At 38.2% G+C, this 21851-nt stretch overlaps 1 protein-coding gene across 1 annotated transcript; it reads left to right on the forward strand.

Annotated features, from left to right (window-relative positions):
- Positions 1-545: 545 nt before the first annotated feature.
- LOC113056361 (integrin alpha-3-like) lies at positions 546-20620 on the forward strand. Its single transcript, XM_026223107.1, has 3 exons — positions 546-1011; positions 19946-20082; positions 20413-20620. The coding sequence occupies exons 1-3, from the start codon at positions 839-841 to the stop codon at positions 20601-20603; spliced, it is 501 nt and encodes a 166-aa protein (XP_026078892.1). The 5' UTR covers positions 546-838; the 3' UTR covers positions 20604-20620.
- The last annotated feature ends 1231 nt before the right edge of the window (positions 20621-21851 follow it).

Below are 21851 nucleotides of genomic sequence, written 5' to 3' on the forward strand. Positions count from 1 at the left end.
ATTCCCTACCATAAATATATTAAAAATGTATTATCATTAGTAATATGCAATGCTAAGGACTTAATTTGGACAATTTTAAATGCAATTTTCTCAATATTTTGATTTTTTTTTTTTACACCCTCAGATTCCAGATATTCTAATAGTTGTATTTCTGCCAAATATCGTCCTATCATAACAAAACATACATAAATGGAAATATTATTTATTCGGCTTTCCGATAATGTATAAATCTCAATTTCAAAATTGACCCTTATAACTGGTTTTGTGGTCCAGGGTCACATATTATATGAACAGTCATGGAAACTAAGTCATTAAAATTATATTTTGTTGAATTGGTTGTGAAATGTGACCTGGACTTGTTTTCTCGGGATTCTTTCGCACCAATGTGTTAAAATTTTAATAACAAAACCTTGAGAGTGAAATCTTTTGTGCAGCATAACAACAAGTGAAGGTTTATGTTTAACAGTGTGTGTGTGGGGGTGTGTGTGTGAGCGTGTGTGTGTGTGAGAGAGAGAGAGGGAGAGAGAGAGGAGGGAATTTTAAGAGGAAGCGCATTTTAAACTCTCTCTCTCTCTCTTATCAGACTTGTGGGATATATTATCCAGTCCTCTCTGTTTGGGAAGCGGGGCTGGTGAAGTGTGGCGGACACGGGGCAGGTTGGAATTCGCTGAGGGTGTGTGGAGGCGGGGAACAGAGAACAGCGACAAACACCTTACAGCTCCGAGCCAGAGAGTGAGAGACGAGGCTTTTCTATGGCGTGTGACTGACCAATCCAGACTCATTGGCTTTGGTTGTGCAAGTGATAGAGAGAGAGGGAGAGAGAGGGCCAATATTAAAGATGGCAGGAAAGTGTCTGCAGTTGTGCGTGTTTGTAATTTACGCGATTCAAACGAACTCTGGATTTAACATTGACGTGCAGTTCCCGGTCATCAAAGAAGGAAAAACCAAGGGCAGTTTATTTGGATTTTCTGTTGCATTGCACAAACAGACCGAAAAGACAAATAATAACTTGTAAGTACCTATCTCAGTTGCCCGACATGATTTTACATAAGTCGAAAGTGTATATTTTTTTTTTTTTCTGTCTTTCCGCCCTGGTCCAACACAGACTACAACAAGTAAGCTATTCGATAGCACAAATCTTTAACTTTTTATGTTCCTTGGATGGATTCGTTCACATGAATTAATATCCACTTTTAATTATCTACATCGACTAAAGCTCTCTTTCGCACCTGCAGCGCTGTAGTAATGTGCGGTTCGCGAATCATTTATTTGAATCGATTCTGTTGAATGATTCAGCTGGTTTGAAAAGCGTTTGTAGCCTAGTAACTATGATTAGAGTAAAACTAATATAATATCTAGACAAAAAAATTCTGGAGTATTATATTACTAAATATTATTGGTAGCTGAACGATTGCCTGCTTTGGCATTACCTGGCGCAAACCATAGACCAACATGCAACCAGTACACCAGCGCTGCAACCTTTAAAATCAATCGTATTGAATATTCAGTGAATCGGTTCATTGAAACGAATCTCAATGGTACTGACAAACGTAACCTGTTTTCATTGTAAGCGTCCTCAACTTTGACAAACTGCGCAGACGACATATTTTTGTGTTGTCCTGCTTTATATTATAACTGAAGTTTTCTTATACTGAATGTGCTATAAGAACACTAACAATACCATTTTTTACTACTGTTATTTTATATCATGGTAAAACATTGCCCCCAATGTCATGTTGTTCATATATAAAATTAATTCTGCTCTATGCTACAGTATATGTCACAATCCTGACATCTGATGCCATCACTGTAAAACCATATATTTTTTTAATATATATTTGCTTTTAAGTTGTTCCATACTTTATTTAGCATGACTGAAATTGGCACCATTCTATTATACAGTAAAGGGTGTGTAAGGTGTTTTTATGATCTGTATCTGTTTACAATTTCTACAGACTTCTAGTTACCCTCTGAGGTCATTTCAATACAAATCTGGTGAAATAGGACGGGTGTTAACACGCCAACTGATGCCAGGAACAGTCAAAACAATAGGATTGTGTTCAAAGCATGTAGCTGAAGAAGGCAGCACAGTAGAATACTGCTGCTTTGAGAACACTGCATTATCTTTCTCTTTGTTATGAGAAATGAGAGATACGTCCAGATGAACCTGCATTAGACTGATTTACTTTAGCCTCTGGCTATGACAAAGAAAACTAGGCCTACACCTCCGGACATGGATTTATAGCTGAATGTGGGCAGTGCTTTCATTTCAAAGACAGGAAACAATCGGATATAAACGTAATCCTTTCTTTAGGCTTTTACAGTTGTTATAAAATATCTCCTGTTATTAGTAGTACAGTTCTGTTTTCATGCTTTAAAGTAGATATCTTCAAAGTTATCTGCAGGTTTTGTATGACAGAGCTTTGTCATGCCCTCATATCCTGTGCCGGTATAACCTGCTGCTGCCTGTAGACTTGTGTATGCTCCTGATAAACCTCTTAACCTCTCAGCAGCTGCTTTCAAAAGGAGAACTCTCAACTCTCAAAGTGTGTAGTGCCAAACGTAGCAGCACAAATGTGGATCAGCACCTCCCTTTAGTGAGAAAATTGATTGAATATGCCATATATCATTGTCAGTGATGTATTTTGTGAAGCTTTCAGCTATGCCTCTGTTGTGGGATGGAAGGGAGTTCCCCCAAATTGCTCTTTTCGTCTTTGTGATTTCCTGCTAATTAAGAGCTTCAGCCTCTGTAAGATGCTTCACAGATTTTTTTGTACAGGTATGTCATTATATGATAATACATTTATTATATAATAATATTGAAATAAATATTATACATATTAAAAATGATAAATAATAATATTTAATTTAATTATTTATAAAGAGTAGAACCCTCCCTTCCCTCCGTATGTCCTGAGAGATGGAATGTGCTGGAACAAACTGAAGCTTTTTCAGTGAAAAGAGAGAAATGCATTTCTGCTGTATGTTTTCAATGCTTTTCTGCATTTGTCAACCAAAAACTAAAGGTCTGCACTTTTTTTTACCACAGAGACCACAATTAGATCTGGTTTTAGTCGAGCATGAGGAGTGTGAACATTTAAATAATGCAGAAGTGCAGGGAATCACACACTTACAGCATGCATTAACACTGCTTTATTGCTTTTAGTGTAAATGGAGAAGTATTAGTTTGGAAGAGAGAAGGGAAGAGAAGGACGAGCCTTTTAGGCCTTTTTAGGGAATAAAATGTCTCATTAACTAAAAATAAAACCATGAAAAAGAAACAAACAAAAAAGTGTTACTTGAAAAAAAAAAAACTTTGATGAAAAAAAATGATGGTAACACTTTAGAATAGGTAACACTTGTTAACTATTAACTACGACATTTCTTTCAATAAATTCTTAATTTGCTGCTCATTAATAGTTAGTAAGGTAGTTGTTAGGTTTAGGTATTGGGTAAGATTAGGGATGTAGAATAAGGTCAAATAGAATAAGGCATTAATATGTTCTTAATTAGCACTAATAAATGGCTAATATTCTAGTAATATGCATGCTAATAAGCAATGAATAGGTGTTACCTATTCTAAAGTGTTACCAAAATGGGTAAAACAAATAAAAAATGGACAAATAACATATATTTAAATACTCATAAAACATATAATTATTAACTTATCGCTAACTGAAACTAAAAACATTACAAAGTAAAAAATTGTTAAACCAAAAATGTATTACTTGAAAAAAAAAAAAGAAGAATAAAAAAGAATACAAATTAGAAAAACATATCAATGTATATCAGTGGTACTAAAATAACACTGGTTCCCCTTCTCTGATTCTTTTGAGTTATAGAGAACCATCTCATAACTGTTACAGGAAGGAAATTTGAGCAAAAAAGAACTTGAACTGGAAAAGCTGTTGAAACTCTTTTTGCTTTTGTAATCTGATGTATTTTACTTGATTTTATCCATTATTAATGAGTGGATGATGAGAAGTAATCTCTGATAGGTGCTGGAGGAAAGAGGTTGCAGAGTCACATAGAAATGTATTATACTTCAATTAAACTGCACTGCACTGCACCAATGAATAATGCACAATAAGACCAAGATTATGCTTTAAGAAAGTAAAAGGGGTCAGATTCAATGTCAAGCCAATTTTAACCCTTGCAGAGTAAAACTCTTCATATCCCGACTTGATCCCTTTTTGGAGATGGCAGCCTTTCAAAGCACAAAACAAATATTCTTCTTTAAACAGCTCGTTCAGCATGAAGTGCCCAGTGCTGCTTTATCTTCTCTTCCTGTGCAGGAGCTGGTGGCGTTGTGTTCGGCTCTTTGATTGGTTCTTCCAGTCCTCTGACCCTTTGGAATGCTGGGAATTCCTCATCCTGCCCTGCTGGAGTGGACCTGCCATGGTTGCAGGGTGAGACAGGACTTAAACAGAGGCAGAGTTTCTTGGTAACCTGCTGCCTCTCTAAGAGAGGATGATTACGGTGCTATTAGAGGCCTGCAAACTAGACAGACAGACAGACAGCCAGACATGCATTTTGTGCCTCAGAGAGAAAGAGCTTATTAAATGCTGTGCTTTTGTTTTTTGATGGAAAGTAAGAACAGATCAATGGGTCTGATTCCTGTGAATCACACATTTAATTAAATGAAGGAAAATGTGTTGCTGGGCCAGACCTCTTCTGTCTGAGAACTGTTGTTCTGGCAATGTTTTTTTATTATTATTATTTGATAGGCATCATATTTTCTCTCAAAATACATCCGTTAATGAGAGTTTAAACATTCCATGAACATTTCAGCTCCCTCTTATAAAACATCACTCTTGCTCCATAAATAATTCAAAATCTTTTTCAGTTGTTTTCCTTCTGAGCTCCCACAATTCTCGCTGGCATACCTCCCTTTTTCTGATTGTTTATGTACGATGAGATAAAAAAATAATTAATGACCTCTAGTGCAAATGTTTACAAGATTAATTTTGTGTCACTGTGTTTAAATGAGAAAATGCGTATGGAAAGCATTGTTTATGAGTGAATACTCAGAGAATGAGCTGTTCACTTCACTTCAGTGCATGGCATGAATGCATGAGATTTGGCAACCCTGCAGCCTTTTCGGTTTTCATCCCAGGCGTTCTTCTGTTTGCTTCAGGTGTGATTCTTTGAAAGCTCCAGCTGTGTACCATGATGATACCCTGTAGGATTTTGTGCTGACTTATTGACTGATGAGCCTGTGTCTCCATTACAATACAATCTGAATGTAGAGACATTCGATTCATCGCCAGCAAAATGAAAAAGCATTAAGAAACTCATTTTAAAGCTAGTTTGTCAAAAAATTATCAATTGCTTAACCTCACATCATTCCAAACCAGTATGACATTTTTTTCTAAAAGTGATTTTTTTATGGATATCTACTTATATACTGAATACAAAATATAGAGTTGTCATTTTTGTGTGAACTATTAAGTGTCAGGACACTGCATTTTGGCAGCAATGTAATGTGGCAGTAACATATAGAGACCTCAGCTTGTAACTATACTCTAATTACTATTTTGAATATTATGACGCGTTAGATTACCTCATTACTAAAAAAGTAATCAAATTACAGTATGCGTTACTGCCCAACACTGGTTATAAATAGTATTTAGGTTTAAATAATAATGACACAAAAAAATAATAATAATAACTTTCAGAATTATTTTTTACCTCCTTATCAACAATAAAAACATTGAAAGCCAAACAAAATCTGTTTAGCTTAATAGCACACACTGCAAGAACAACTAGCATTGAGCTATGAATACACATAACATTATAGTATGTTGGTGTTGATGTAAAAATAATTATCATTACAGTCATTATTATTGTATTACTGATATAATTTTCATTCTTGTTGAGAACAGGTAGTTTCATTTTGACTGAAGGTTTTTTTCATCTTATTCAGAATGATGCAGTCTTCTCAGAGCTTCTTTTGTTCTAAGAAAGTGTTATAAACATTCTGATTCTGGAGTTGTTCTTGTCTATTTAGAATTTGTCATCATGTTCTTATATTGTTTATATTGTTGCTAGGGTGTTGCTAAATGTTTGCTAGGGTGTTCTGGATGATTTTGTAGCAGTAATTATTCTAACAGCATTAGTGGTTTACAATGTTTGGGGCTAAAGTCTGTTTTACAGATCATCTTAAGCTGAGCTTTAGTGTATCTGGCCATCAAAAGACCCCTGATGGGAACATCATGGAGTCCTCACCGCTCTGAGCAGATTATACCAGATGAGAAGGAGTGAAGCTGTCTCATGCATAAATGAAAATGATCACCTAGGGAACTGGATACGACTGCTGTTTTTTTGCTCATCATTACTCAAAGCTCTCAGGAAACGTATTACAATAAGGCCCACCTTTCAACACATAAGCCCCTTTCACACTGCCATTCCAGCAAATACACGGGTAAAGTGTTCCGGCAATTGTTCCCAGGTCGCTAGATTGTGCACTTTCACACTGCCAGTGATGACCCGGGATATGTGCATGCTTTCACACACAACCCGTAAAGATCCCGTAACGACACGTGACATCAGGGCATGACATGTAATGTACGAGTCGAAAACATTAGGCACGTTATACTTTCACTGAAGCAAGCGAACGATCTCTGCGTCAGCGCGGAAAGTGACGAACTAACTGATCTCTGCTTCTTTACAGATCTTCCTTCAAAACAGCCGGTAAAAGAGTCGCGCGATAACGCGCGTCATCACTTCAACACAGCATTACACCTGGCTTTTGTTCACACAGCGCTCATCCAGGGTTGAACCTGGCAATGTTACTAGGTCCCCGACCCGGGTTAAATCCCGAAATCAATCCCGGGACATGGTTGCTTTCACACAGAAGGCGACCCGGCAATGTTCCGGCAATATGCCGGGTCCGACGTGCAGTGTGAAAGGGGCTATAGAGGAGAATAGAATATAAATTAGAAGACCCCAGAGTCTCCCCTGAGCAGAACACAAATGCATCATGAACCATGTGGCTGTTTTGTTCCACATTTGATTAGAATGAAATGATTCAAGGCCTGTTATGGTTTATTAAGATGTTAGCAGCTGGCGAGCGGGATTTCACCAAGTTCAACATGTTGAACAAGGATGTTGATCCAGAAGCAACATTTAAGTCAACCAATCAGAATGGAGATATACATTTTTAAGAAATATCTGTTTTAGGCTTACAGTCAGGTGCTTCTACAGCCTTGTTAATCAGCTATCATTTCCCACTGATTTTAGGAATAAATTATGGTTAGGGTTAGGTTTAGAGGTAGGGATTGGGTTAAGTCTATATTTTTGGAAAATAATGTTGATCTAGGATCATCAAAAGATGTTGATGCAGAAACATGTCTTACATGGCTAAATCACAGCGACGGTAAGCGGCAGTATACTATACTTAAAGTGTTAGTTCACCCGGGAATGAAAATTCGTCCATCATCTGCTCACCCCCGTAGCATCCTAGGTGTATGTGGCTTTCTTCATTCAGAATAATCCAATCGATGCTGTATTAAAAATTGTCCTTGTTCTTCCAAGCCTTTCAATGGGGGTAAGTGGGAGATTTTTGTCAACACTTACGAAGACGTGAAATAAAGTGCACACATCTGTAATAAAACAGTCCTCACACAGCTCCGGTGGGTGAATAAAGGCCACCTGTAACGAATACATGTGTTTTTGTAGGATAAATATACAGATTTCAAATGTAATAAACACTTTCTTTCTTACTTTTGGTTACTGTGGGGAACCGGAAGATTTCCAGATGGATGTCGTAGTTCGTCAGTGCTGTGTGGTTAGTGACAAGCGCAGAGAGAGAACAAAATGCTGGACACAAATTAGAAGCACAATTTATGAAGAAAAAACATCTGAGGATTTCGAAATAAGACTGGTTAACCTTTGCTAAAGTAAGGAAACTTTGTTTCCTTTGCTCCTACATTTCTCAGGGGCACATGCGTGATGCGTACATCTTCCATCTTCCGCTGCACGTCTTGAGGTTTTTTTCAGGATATTATAATTGTCTATTGGAGGTGTGTTCATTGGAGTCTCTTCTCTTCTCTTCTCTTCTCTTCTCTTCTCTTCTCTTCTCTTCTCTTCTCTTCTCTTCTCTTCTCTTCTCTTCTCTTCTCGCGAGATGTAGGAGAGTGGTGGAGGGTGTGGTGGGGAAGAATGTTTCAGTTTTAACTATCCGCTTAAAAAACAAACAAAAAAAATCTTGACTTGTTTTTCTTTATTTTTTCTACTTTTCAAAAAATATTCTTATTTTGTTAAGTTAGTTTTTGGTTTGTGTCGTTAATTAATTGGCGAGTGTGAGAATGACGTCGCTCACAGGTGAGCGTGCGCCATCTCCTTCACTCCGCCATGGTGTCAGGTGTGTGCCGGAACAGGGAGTTACGGTGGAAAGTGTGCTATTAGCAGTGGCACAAATGTTCTGGACCCTAGCTGAGGGTATGGGATATAATGATGTGGCCCTAAAGGACACTTTCAACACCGGGCTGGATGACCCAGTTCCTCGTAATGAAATGGAGCAGTTAGACGTTTATAATTTCTGGGAGTTTGTATTCTATTTACAACATCCGTCTCCGTGGAATACCCCAGCCACACCTGTCTCTCCTGATGTGATGGCCGATTCTAGACCGGGGTCTACAAACAGGAGGACCGCCAGCCCAGCGCCACTGCACAAGATGGCCACCAGCCCAGCGCCAAAGCACAAGGTGGTCGCCAGTCCAGCATCACAGCGCAAGATGGCCGCCGGTCCAGAGTCATGGCACAAGATGGCCGCCGGTCCAGAGTCATGGCACAAGATGGCTGCTTGTCCAGCGCCTCTGCCACAGTTGACCCTCCAGAGTCGAGTCAGGTTCCCGTTGACCCTCCAGAGTCGAGTCAGGTTCCCTTTAACCTTCCAGAGTCGAGTCAAGTTCCCGTTTGACCTTCCAGAGTCGGGTCAAGTCACCGTTGACCCTCCAGAGTCTGGTCAAGTCACCGTTGACACTCCAGAGTCAGGGCTAGTCACCGTTGACACTCCAGAGTCAAGTCAAGTCACCGGTGTTCTTCATGGGCAATGGCAAGTAACCATTGATATTCATGGACAAACGCACCTCACCGTTGATCTTCATGGGCAAGGGCAAGTCACCAATGATCCTCACGGGCAAAGTCCAGTCACCAGTGTTCTTCATGGGCAAAGGCAAGTCACCATTGATGTTCATGAACAAATGCAAGTCACCAATGATCTTAATGAGCAGAGTCAGGTCACCAATGCTCTTCATGAGCAGAGTCAAGTCACCAATATTCTTCATGAGCAGAGTCAAGTCACCATTGATCTTCCTGAATCCAGTCTAAACACCACGGAATTACCAGAGTCTCTCCACGTCTCTGCAGAACTACCAGAGCCTCCCCGTGTCTCTGCTGAACTACCAGAGCCTCTTCGTGTCTCTGCTGCACTACCAGAGCCTCCCCACGTCTCTGCTGAACTACTAGAGCCTCTCTTGGTCTCGGCTGCACTACCAGAGCCTCCCCACGTCTCTGCTGAACTACTAGAGCCTCTCTTGGTCTCGGCTGAACTACCAGAGCCTCTCCTCGTTTCTGCGAAACTTCCAGAGCCTCGTCACGTCTCAGCCGAACTCTCTGAGCGCTCGACTGATCCTGTTGTGGCCACGGAGGCCAGCCTTAACTTGTTCATGTTCTCTGCTTCAGACTTGCCTAACCAGAATTGCTCTCCTGTGTCATCAATCCCACTGTGGTGGTCTTATGCACCACCCGGGTGGGGTTCTTTCTCGACCGCACGGATGTGATGGTTTCTGCGCCGCCCTGGTGGGCTTCTGTCTCGACCGCACAGATGTGGTGGTCTTCTGCGCCGCCCTAGTGGGCTTCTGTCTCGACTGCACGGATGTGGTGGTCTTCTGCGCCGCCCTGGTCGGATTCTGTCTCGACCGCACGGATGTGGTGGTTTTCTGCGCCGCCCTGGTGGGATTCTGTCTCGACCCCACGGATGTGGTGGTCTTCTGCACCGCCTTGGTGGCCGTCTGTCTTGACCGCATGGACCCTCCTGGTCTCTGTGTTCCTTGGTCTCTTCTTGGGTTCGGGTGGAGCATCTGGTAGCTGCTCCGTGGAGAAGGAGGTAATGTCACGCTGTCTGATCTCTGTTTTCCTGGGTGTCCACTAGTAGTCTCATTTCCCCATAGGCACCTCACCGCAGGCACTACAATTCCCACAAAGCCTTGTCCCTTCATCACAGTAATTGCACTCCTGTTAATTGCACTCAGGTGTCTTCCCTTGATAGTCATTACCCTGCCTATATAATCCGGTCTGTTGCCATTTGTTTTCATGGAGTCCTTTCCTTCCGTCACCCAGTTTCCTAGCATTCCGAGTTTCTAGGTTCTATTCCTGTTCCTGTTCCCATTCCTGTACCTATTCCTGTTCCTATTCCTTTTCCTGTTTATTTGTTTGTTTGTTTGGATGGATGGATTTTTAGTTTTGCCCCCTGCATGTTGGATTCTGAGTTGGATTACCCAAATAAACCCACACTGCGTTTGGATCTCTCGTCTCCTGCGTTTCTCTGGTTTCCGATCGTAACAGGGTGGCGTTGTGATTAATGGAGGCTTCTGTCCAATCCTCCCTTTGGCTAATATAATGTCTAAGGTGATTATTTGGAATGTGCCGCCATTTATTCCAGATGACGTTATTGAGAGAGAACTCGTTAGGTTTGGAAGAATCACAAGCCTGTTAAAAATCATATCACTGGGTTGTAGAAGTTCTGATGTAAATGAGCCGACTGGAGACAATAGTCAAATAGAACGAACGGAAACGGTATATGAACAGGCTGTAGCTGAAGTACATGAGAGTGATATTGAAGGAATTGTGGTTCAGGAAAATGCAGGACAAGATGAAAGTCAGTCTATAGTTGTACAAAATGATATGGATGAGAATTTTTTGAGTCTTGAGACTGCAAGCACTAGCGAAGTTGGAATGTTTAATCAGAAAATGGAATGTACTGTATAAGGTCTACTAGACAATGAAAATAAGGCAGATATTAGGGATGAGGATACATTCTCACAAATGTCAGGTTTTTCTGAATCATGTTCTCAAATCGAAGAGGGTAATTTTTATTCTCTACAAGAGATAAATAATTTTTTTGGATGAGACATTTGGAAGAGCAGTAGAAATTAGCGACTTTTTTTCAGATACTGAGAAATTTGTGAAATCTGTGGTTAAATTACAGCGTACTGTTGGGTTGGATGAACTGAATGAAAAAAAATAGAATAGGCTCTTTTAATATAAATTATCAAAATAAGATCAAAATCCGGTCTGTTTCCAAAAAAGATATCAAAATAAAAGACCTATACTATCAGAATTTATGAAAATTAGGAAAAAAGATATTGCTATGTTACAGGTGACTTTTTCTGATAGGTCTAATGAGATAGATTGGGGTTTATGGTGGGAGGGAAAATATGCACTCAGTCATGGTTCTAGTACAAGTGCTGGAGTTGCTATTCTGTTTTCAAAGTTTTTAGCTGTTGGAATTTTCTAAATTGAAGAAGTAGTAGCTTGGAAGGGTGTTATTTTTCCATGTAGAGGTTGAAAGAATAACATTTTTATTAATCAATGTTTATGCACCAAATGTTGGGTCAGAGCGGATTGAGTTATTTTTGAAGATAAAAAGTTATATCTCAAAATAATAAAAGTGTTTGCATAGTGATGGCGGGAGACTGGAATTGCACTGAAAATTTTAATTTTGATAGGAATAGTGAAGAACCACATTTTCAATCAGGTGTAGTGCTGTCTAAAGTGATTCAAGAGCATGATTTAAATGATGTATGGAGAAATAGGAATAAAGGGATAAAACAGTATACATGGATTCAAGTATATAATAATGAAGTTAAAGGGGCTATATTAGAAAGAAAGAACATTTGATTAATTATTTATTGTAATAAAAATAATCGTTAGAGTAGATGACTAATCGGAAAAATAATCGTTAGATTAGTCGACAGAAAAAATAATCGTTAGTTTCAGCTCTATTGTAAGCATGTATTAGTAATGATATATTGAAGGAAAATTGTAATCAATAAAGTTGTGTTAAACCTCTCTTCTCTTCTCTTCTCTTCTCTTCTCTTCTCTTCTCTTCTCTTCTCTTCTCTTCTCTTCTCTTCTCTTCTCTTCTCTTCTCTTCTCTTCTCTTCTCTTCCCTTCTCTTCATTTCTCTGTTGCAATGTTTCTTGTACTAATTGTGGCTGGTGCCACTCTGACAGGATGTTTGCCTGCTGGAGATGCCATTGACAGATGTGCCTGTAATTATAGACACACACCTGAGAAACACAATAGCTGCTCTCAAGTGATGGAGATGTTGCAACAGGTATCAACATTGGGATGGGATCATTTTGACCAGTTCATTAAAGAACTACATGTATATATATATATCAACACAATATTTACTATTTAAACTTTTTCTAAATTATTGAACAGTTGAATGGCAGTAGTGTTGATAGATGTTTCATAATCAGCTTGTAACCTTCCTGCTCAGTGTAGTAATTATACCATTTACAAAGAGCTAAATAGATTAAAGACGTTGTTCCTGGCTTGTATTGTCAAATTTAATATGCCATCTGAGAGGTTGTGTTAGCCTGTTTACAGTATTTGTACTGAAATGAGAATGTGGTCAGCAGGGAACTTCACTGAATAATCCAATCACCAATAATCTAATCCACTGAACAATCTATTTATAGAAAAGAATCGACATCAGAGAGGAGTGGAGAAGAAGCCCTGGTGTGATTGTGCTATTTAGTCTTGTCTGAAGTATTGTTGTTCCAGTCGATTTGTCTATGAAGTTATTTTTGATTCAAAACAACTGAACACCTGTGGCAGTGCGATTTGTAGTTGTAGAGAAAAGCCACACATGTGTATCAGTAAATTTGAAGTCACAGAGAGAAATGTTTTAAGAGTTGCAAACCTCTAGACTTTTTTTTCTCTCCCACAAACACAACACAACACAACAGTTACACCTTCTCAAATTCTTCATTACAGGTGCACAAATCCTATTCTACAAATCACACATTTAGAAACTTGTACGCTCACATTTTTGAAACAATTGCTGCAGTGAATGTGGTGCAAAACGCATTTACACACCCGCATCAAGAAATGTGCAGTCGTGGAGAAATGTTGAACATCCGCAAATCAATACGTGAATTCATCAAATGAGAGTTGCACACTTGTAGAATGTTTTCTCAGAAATGTCTTGTATATTTTTCTAACACAAACACAAAGTACATAACTACATCTGCTTGAATCTGCTGCGATGAATCTCAAACACTGTTTTTCGCTTTCAAGTGACAAGTTTCGCGCTTTCCCTTTTGCACCGAGATTTTTGGTTCAAAAGTGATTTGTGCATCTGTAGAGGTAGTGGGCGGGACTGTTTAGAGATTAGAGAATTTCAGCCAATCAGAAGAGCTACTTTGGCTCGTTGCTGAGTAGGTGAAGGCTTGGGAACTGTAGCCGGTAGATATACGCCCCAAGCAGTTTTACGCCCCTGTTGTTCCTCATGCGTCCAGTAGGGGGAGGCTGCAGACCTATGACCTACTGTAAACTGTATTATTAATATTTATTTATAAACTGTTTTTATATACAGGAGAATGACTGATATATGATGTTGTGAATTTATATTAAGTTATATTTAGATATTAACCATATTCAGGCCAATTGACATACAGTACTGTGTAATCATGGATCCTAAATGAAATATTTGCTGTACAATTCACAATTGCTTGTCATAGAGCAACAGAACATGTCCTACATAGCATTTTATGAAGACAAACACAATTTAACCCTTTTTTAAAGTTCCAAGGGTCATTTAAAAGAAAGAGACAACATTGTTGTTCAAAAAAAATTATTTATTAACACCATGACTTGGTTATTTCTTAACAGCATGACTCCTGTAGATGACTCTCCAATGGTTTGCCACTCTTCTTTAATTGTTTCTTTATCCTGCTGTCAAAGTGATCCCACTCACTGATAAAAATAAATAAAAAAGCAAAAGTTGCATAGTGGTATAAACAATGGTTATTTATATATTATGGCAGGATGTTATGTTTCAACATTTTTTCCTTTAAAGGATCCTAACAGTACCTTACCAGTACCACAGGAATTTCAATTCAGCCTCCAAGATGGACACATCTTTCACAACAGCAAGAGCACAGATGATGGACTACCAGAGAAAGATTTATCACAGCCCAAATAAGCCAAGCATCATTTAGCATGTTTATTTTTAATTTTTTTACAACAAAATCAAAAGTGCCTTTTCTTTATTAAGCACAAAACTATTATTTTATTGCAATGGTCTAACATTATGGATAAACTATTTGACATTAAAAACAATGTGAATATGACACCATGAGTCTATGCTCAGCAACGAGCCAAAGTAGCTCTTCTGATTGGCTGAAATTCTCTAATCTCTAAACAGTCCCGCCCACTACCTCTACAGATGCACAAATCATTTTTGAACCAAATATCTCGGTGCAAAAGGGAAAGCGCGAAACTTGTCACTTCACAGCGAAAAACTGTGTTTGAGATTCATCGCAGCAGATTCAAGCAGATGTAGTTATGTACTTTGTGTTTGTGTTAGAAAAATATACAAGACATTTCTGAGAAAACATTCTACAAGTGTGCAACTCTCATTTGATGAATTCACGTATTGATTTACGGATGTTCAACATTTCTCCACGACTTCACATTTCTTGATGCGGGTGTGTAAATGCGTTTTGCACCACATTCACTGCAGTAATTGTTTCAAAAATGTGAGCGTACGAGTTTCTAAATGTGTGATTTGTAGAATAGGATTTGTGCACCTGTAATGAAGAATTTGAGAAGGTGTAACTGTTGTGTTGTGTTTGTGGGAGAGAAAAAAAAGTCTAGAGGTTTGCAACTCTTAAAACATTTCTCTCTGTGACTTCAAATTTACTGATACACATGTGTGGCTTTTCTCTACAACTACAAATCGCACTGCCACAGGTGTTCAGTTGTTTTGAATCAAAAATAACTTCATATTTGTCGTCCATTAGGGCTGTTGATGTCTTTCAGGCAATATTGAATAATATGTTATATATTGTAATATATAAATAATATTAAATATATTATTATAGATATGTTATATTATTATATTATGTAATATATTTGTTCAATGAGTGAAATGTAAAAACATATGCAAAAATCGAAAATACTGAAAATACAGAATTATATTAAAAAAAAATTCAAAACGCATTTACCCCCCCCCCCCCAAAAAGCTCAGTCATATCTCCGTAATGGCGTAAATAGCACATCTGCATTCTGTACAGGTTAAAGAGAGAGTATCTGTGGGGGAAACAGTGATCTGGAGCCATGTAGATGGTTTGCATTGGGCCTGTAAATCACACTACAGTATATTGTGAAGCTAAAGCTTGTCACCGTGTTGGCTGTTCTTAATGTCAGTTTAACAGTTCACTAAACACGCCTGATTTTAGATTAGCATAGCATGACATGTCCTAATTCCTCACAGCATTACTGGGACAAACTGAGGTCATGTTTTATGTTTCATTTTCCCACAAATTGCTGTGGTTGATGGCAAGAGTTTCCACTGATGTTACATTGCACAATTCCTTTAAAAGGATAGCTCAACCAAAATTAGCATTCTGTCATCATTCATACAGCCTCATGACTTTCGTTGTTCTGGGGAACATGAAAGAAGATATTCTGCAAAATATATCTTCTTTTGTCCATAAAATTAAAGTCAATAAGGTCAATTTTTTTGAAACCCAAAAAACTAAAATCATAAAGATTTTGAATGACATGTTTTGTCGAGTGCTTTATTGTCAGTAAAAGTAGGAATCCTGGAGGACAGCAAGTTTGTTCTTTCCTATTTCTTGGTAACTGAGAACAGGCAAAATGTAAAATAACATCATGTGATGTGTGCAATATGTGCTTTTATGCTTCTGTAACACCTTCTGTGGCTTTTGAAGAGTTTCAGTTGATGAGCTAGATATACTGGGAGTGTTCAGGAAACCTGCAAAAATATTATATTGTTTGGTATCCCTAGTGTTACGCTGGGGTATGGGGAATAACACTTAACTGTCGGGGTTTGACTTCGATCCAATAGCAGTGCAGGCAATGAAAACCAAAGCGCTGAATGACAGAAGGTTTTCATCAGTTGGTGTGAATGCTAATATAGTTATTGTCGGTGGTGTAATGCAACTAAGTAAAAATACTTTGTTAAAGTTTTCGGAGTATCTGTAGCCTACTGAGTTTTCATATTTCAGCCAACTTTTACTTTTACTCCACTACAATTCCTAATTAAAATGTATCATTTTATTCCAATACATTTGCCATAAGTATATTCATTACTTAGTACAAAATATTTTGAACACCACATACTGCAGGAAAGCAGGTTTGACAAATCAGTGTTCTGGCATTTGCAAGTTAGACTCATAAAAACACCTTTGCTCATGTGCAAACAAGTGCGCTCCGCACACAACCGCAGATGATTTCATTTCCCACCCAAGTCCAGTCAGGGGTGTGCAATATACAGCATCATCTGTGATAATATGGTAAGTGTTGTTGTAATGATATGCAACCTGACATTATCAAGTGGGCACCATAGCACATTCATTTATTAAAACTCAATATTCCAGGCATTGTAAATTGTAGAAGGCAAAAGTGATTCTGTATGCTTTTTATAGTTAACTTAATATAGATCACACAAAGAGTACTGTTTTCTGCAGATGCATGAACACATTTAATAATAATGTTATGCAAGTTCAATAAAGCAGTAAGTAACTTTTTTTAAACATTATATTGCTTGATTTTGTTCAATTTTGCCAACGAAAATAGTTCCAAACAAAGTTCACTGCACTGCTTTGCATCTTTGAGAAATAGGCGGTGTTTACTTATTGAATGAATCAGCTTTTTGAAATGAATCGGTTGAATAAATGATTCCATGATTCACTTATTAACACAGTGGAATGCTTTGTTTCTGAATGAATCAGTCGTTTGAATGAATCGGTTGAATCTCAATGACTAACTCATTGACAGTCACTTGCTGTCACCTACAGGCAGTTTTAATTTCACATTTCGACTATCAATAAATTATTTCAGATGTCAGTATTCATCATTGTAAGTTAAAAACAAAACATTAGGCCTTTTCATACAACTGTATCTGCAGTTTAAATGAATCCATGTCCCTTCTGAGATACATAAACTGTGTAAATACATGCTATTTCAGATGCAGATTTCAGAAATGTTTTCTTATGTTAGAATGAAAGACACGATGTGTGTGTGTGTGTGCATATATATATATATATATATATATATATATATATATGTGTGTGTGTGTGTGTGTGTGTGTGTGTGTGTGTATATATATATATATATATATATAATATGCTGCTTTTCCATTTTGCATTTACTTGTATTTACTTTCAATAATTAAGTACATTTAAGATTTTAAAAGATTTATTGTACTTAAGTACAATAAATATCACATACTTTAAGACTTTGACTCAAGTAATATTCTAAACTACCAAAGTCATTTTTTGGTAAGATATCTGTACTTTTACTTGAGTATGACTTTCAAGTACTTTATACACCACTGGTTATTGTTTTAATTATCTTTATAATTACCGGTTTTTGCTTAAGTATATTAATGTTTTTGGACCTTAAAGGGACACTAAGTAGGAATTACTCCCATCTAGTGGTGAAATTGTATTTTGCATTCAAACTAATTTTGCTCTCCAGCGCCTCGCTTTTTCAAATGCGCGTTGCATCTACGGTAGGCGATATGTACCAAAAAGCTTTGACAGGATGTCTTCTAATAGCACTTCGTCGAGTTTTCCTTCAGGTGAACAAGTGTGTTATTTCAAACAAACTGCAACATGACCATAAACAAACGAATGTTACAGTATGAATTACTGACTGTGGAAAACATGAAATATTGTAATTAGTAGTTATGTCTAATTTATTCGTTATATTTTCTGAATTATATGCATTGTTAGATATAAAAAAAAAATTATAATATAGATTGTAACACTGACTTACCTGTCGAGAAGAAAACTGGCCACTTCAGCGTCTCTTTTGAAATCTTTATCCAGCATTAGCTCTTTCCACCTAGAAAAAGCTTCCCTGACATTAACTCTTGTTTTCTGTAATCTACGGTCACGTTTCCTTTTACGTTCTATTTTTGACTGTTTTGGTGACTATGTTTTCTTCTCCTGTGGCGCGGCATATGTATGGTCCATAATAAGAATGCAATCCAGACTTTTAAACTTGCCGGTGCAGTTTCAAGCGCCTCTCACTGCTCTGCACCTGCGTTTCTGGCTCTGACCGAAAACGCGCTGTGGAAACGCGTTGGCTTAGTACTTTTTGTCCCTCTCTGCTATTATAGTTTTGCAAGATGGCGGAACTACATGGAAGCCTCCGTCGACCTACCCGTCCCATGTATATAAAGATAATAAATTCTTCATTTACAAGGATTAGTTTAAACATTGGCATAGGTATCTGTACACCATTGAGGGCATATTTATGAATAAAAATATTGATTTTAGATAATAAAATACCTAAAAAGTTACTTATTGTCCCTTTAAGTCTTTTAATGTTTGTAAAATGCACAGTAGCACATTAGTTTTCTTTGTTTCTTCCCAATTATTCTTGTTAGTTTTCTTTTTTTTATGGCTGCTTTACAGGCTCTTTATTAAATTCTGGTCTCGATTTGATTCAATATAAATTATTTTATATTTTTATCAGGTATAGTACGTCCAAATGTCCAAATCTTTAAATTCAATTGTTCTTTATTTTTAGATATAATAATTAAATAAAAAATTATTTAACATTTAAATTGCACGCAAGACAAAGTTTTTAATTTTAATTGTATAATTATTTTTATGTATAATTGAAGTTTAATACTGAATTTTCAAAAACATGTCATCATGGTGATAGCTGCTAGACTAATTTTCATTCAAAAAGCATCCTGAGTTAAGTTTCTTTAACTTTTTCAGTTCCTCTTTCTTTTGCCTATCAGAGCAATCAGCAAGATTTTTCTGTTCTAGCACAAGTACATGTTTTCACTGTTTAATATGTACATTTGCCACTTACTTGCCACCTAGCAACCTCATACAAATCTCCCTTCTGTGACGCCACCAGCCTGTGAAGGCCGAAGCAGCACATAACTCTGAAGCCCTTAGTCATGAGAAAGAGCCTTAGGCTTAGGCCTTCAGTTACATATAAATGTGTCATTTGCTTTTTTCTATACATTAATGGGACCAAAACAGGTACAGTTCTAGTTAGTATGTTATTAGATCGAATGCCAATGTGGCAGGTGTTTGGTTACAGGACATTTCCGCCACTTTATTTTATTGCATTACCCTCAACTTATTCTAATGTTTAATAATATGTGGGAAGGAGAGGAAATAAAAGGATAAACCATCTTTTCTGCACCTTTCATTTCAGGTCTGGGCTTATTTAATAAAACCACACATTTATGAATTTACTCTCTATGTTCATTTTTTTAATGCATAGTGCATTGAGTGCTAGATTTTATCAGTTAAAAGTGGTTGTACAGACTACTTTTTCTTAAGAATCACTTGAGATTTTGAACTCGTGCAGTTTCTTTGTTTTCATCACTCACAATTTATTTATTCTACAACCAGATAAAATGAGGAAATTGTGACACAATTACACACACAATTGTGAGACCATGCTGACCACATAATTTTTTGTGCATATTCTGGTAAAAAGTGATGCGGACAGAAGTTTCTAGAGGTGGAATAAACAGACTTAAGTGATTGGAGAAGTCCTGGTCAATTTTAGTTTAAATGAAACATATGCACTGTTGAATTGTTCACAATATAATATACATTTATAAAATGGATTAATTGTATTCTGAAAAATTTAAATTTTATTAATTTGCGTTTTTCATTAAATGTTTGCTGTTCTTCTGTAGCCTCTTAGTCGGAGCGCCCCAAGAAAAAGCCCAGCCCCAACTCAGCAAATTCAACATTAATGAAACAGGAGCCGTGTATTACTGTCCCATCAGTATCGAGCAGGATGACTGCAGGAGGATGGACCTCATCAGTCCACGTAGGTATTCTTATAACTTATCAGAAATCTATGATTAAAGCAGGAAAATAAATAATAATAAAAAATGCTGTTAAAGAAACATTTATCATTTCTAAAATGGAAACGATGATAATTGTTTTTAAGGATTCTTCGATGAACAGAAAGAACCACATATATGTTAAACAAAATCTTTTGTAGCATTATACATTTTATAATGTTATGTTTTTTAATGTTTCCTTACTGAAAAAGTAATTTTCTTAAAAAAAAAAAATGAATGACTCCAAACTTTTGAATGGTAGTGTAGATGGTTCACTTATGTTACATTCTTTAGAAGCTTAATCTCATTCACAGTGTTCCAAACACGTAGCGAGGAACAAGGAGGACAGGAGTACATCACAGGAGACTTTAATGGAATCCAGGGAATCAGGAAGACACGTAGTGGAAAACATCAACAAGTAGAGACGACAAACATTAACTCAAAGGACTGTGGCTTTTATACACAGGATAATGAGGGACTTAGGAGACACCTGGAATCAAATTAACAATCAACATGAAGGAGAAACTATGGCTGGAGCCTTACTACCCCCCCCCCCCCACCAAAAAAATGTAAAAATTGTGGGGGGGGGGGGTGACTTACGGGGCTTAACTGGGGGTCAGAAGTCCTCCCTAGGCTAAACAGGGAATCAGGAGCCCTCCCAAGTGTTAAATGGTTCATCAGGAGCCCTCCCTAGGCTAAAGGGGGAATCAGGAGTCCTCCCTGGGCTTAACTGGGGGTCAGGGAAATGTTCACGAGGTGCATTGGAATGCACTCTGGAGGAGGAGGCACAGCAAGGCGCTTTGGAGGAGCTGGTACTGGAGTGAGTTTTGGGGCTGGAGCCAACACTGGAGCGAGCTCTGGGTCTGGAACCGATACTGGAGCGACCGGCGGGCTTGCCATAGAAGTGGCTGGTGGGCTAGAGTGCTGAACGGCCGTCGGGCCTGTGGGAGTCTCCACCGGCGGGCTTGACATTGGAGCAGCCGGCAGCCTTTCTTTCTGGCTCTCAACGAGGGCGGTTGCGTTTTCTCTCACCCTCCTCTCCCTTACCTTCCCTGCTTTGCTCCTCTTGACTCATATACTCTGAAAGAATCTCTCTGCACTACTCTCCAACTAAAAAATCATGGATTTGATAACTGGTCTCTCAAAGCAATTGACACCATCTTCTCGATAAGAAGCTTGGGTTTGGGGTAACCTGACTGACCGTTCACAGCTGGCTACATGATGGATGCGTGGGGTCTGGTGGCTCTTTACATGGAGGACTTTATATCAACCTATTCGGAACCATGATAACAGGTCTTTTGCTGATTGGAGTAGGTATTGCCCTGGTTTATCGAAGAATTCAGAAAACGGTGACAGCTGTCAAAGGCTTACAAAGCTGCCCGTCATGATCGAAGCAGTGGGCAGAGCGGTCAGCATGGAGATTGAGACTATTAACTGCAATATGGATAACAACATGGAGATGAAACACAACATGGATAACATGATGGAGAAGCTCGCGGCTTTGGAAAAAGCAATTGGATCGGTCGGAGCCCAGAAATGGACAAAGAGAGTAGCCGTGAAATTGGAATGCGGCTACTCGCCCCAAGACCAAACAATCGCTATATTATCTTCTTTTGGCTTCCCCCTACCAGCACTGGTCTCGGCCAAGGCTGCTGCTGGAACAACAACAACCCTGGAAGAGCTCTGCAGTGAGACACTCTTGTGTTCCTCCCCTCTTCCACAGACACCTGCTGATGTTGACTCTGTCTGGGAC

The sequence above is a fragment of the Carassius auratus genome, chromosome 37, assembly GCF_003368295.1.
Source record: "Carassius auratus strain Wakin chromosome 37, ASM336829v1, whole genome shotgun sequence".
Taxonomy (NCBI): domain Eukaryota; kingdom Metazoa; phylum Chordata; class Actinopteri; order Cypriniformes; family Cyprinidae; genus Carassius; species Carassius auratus.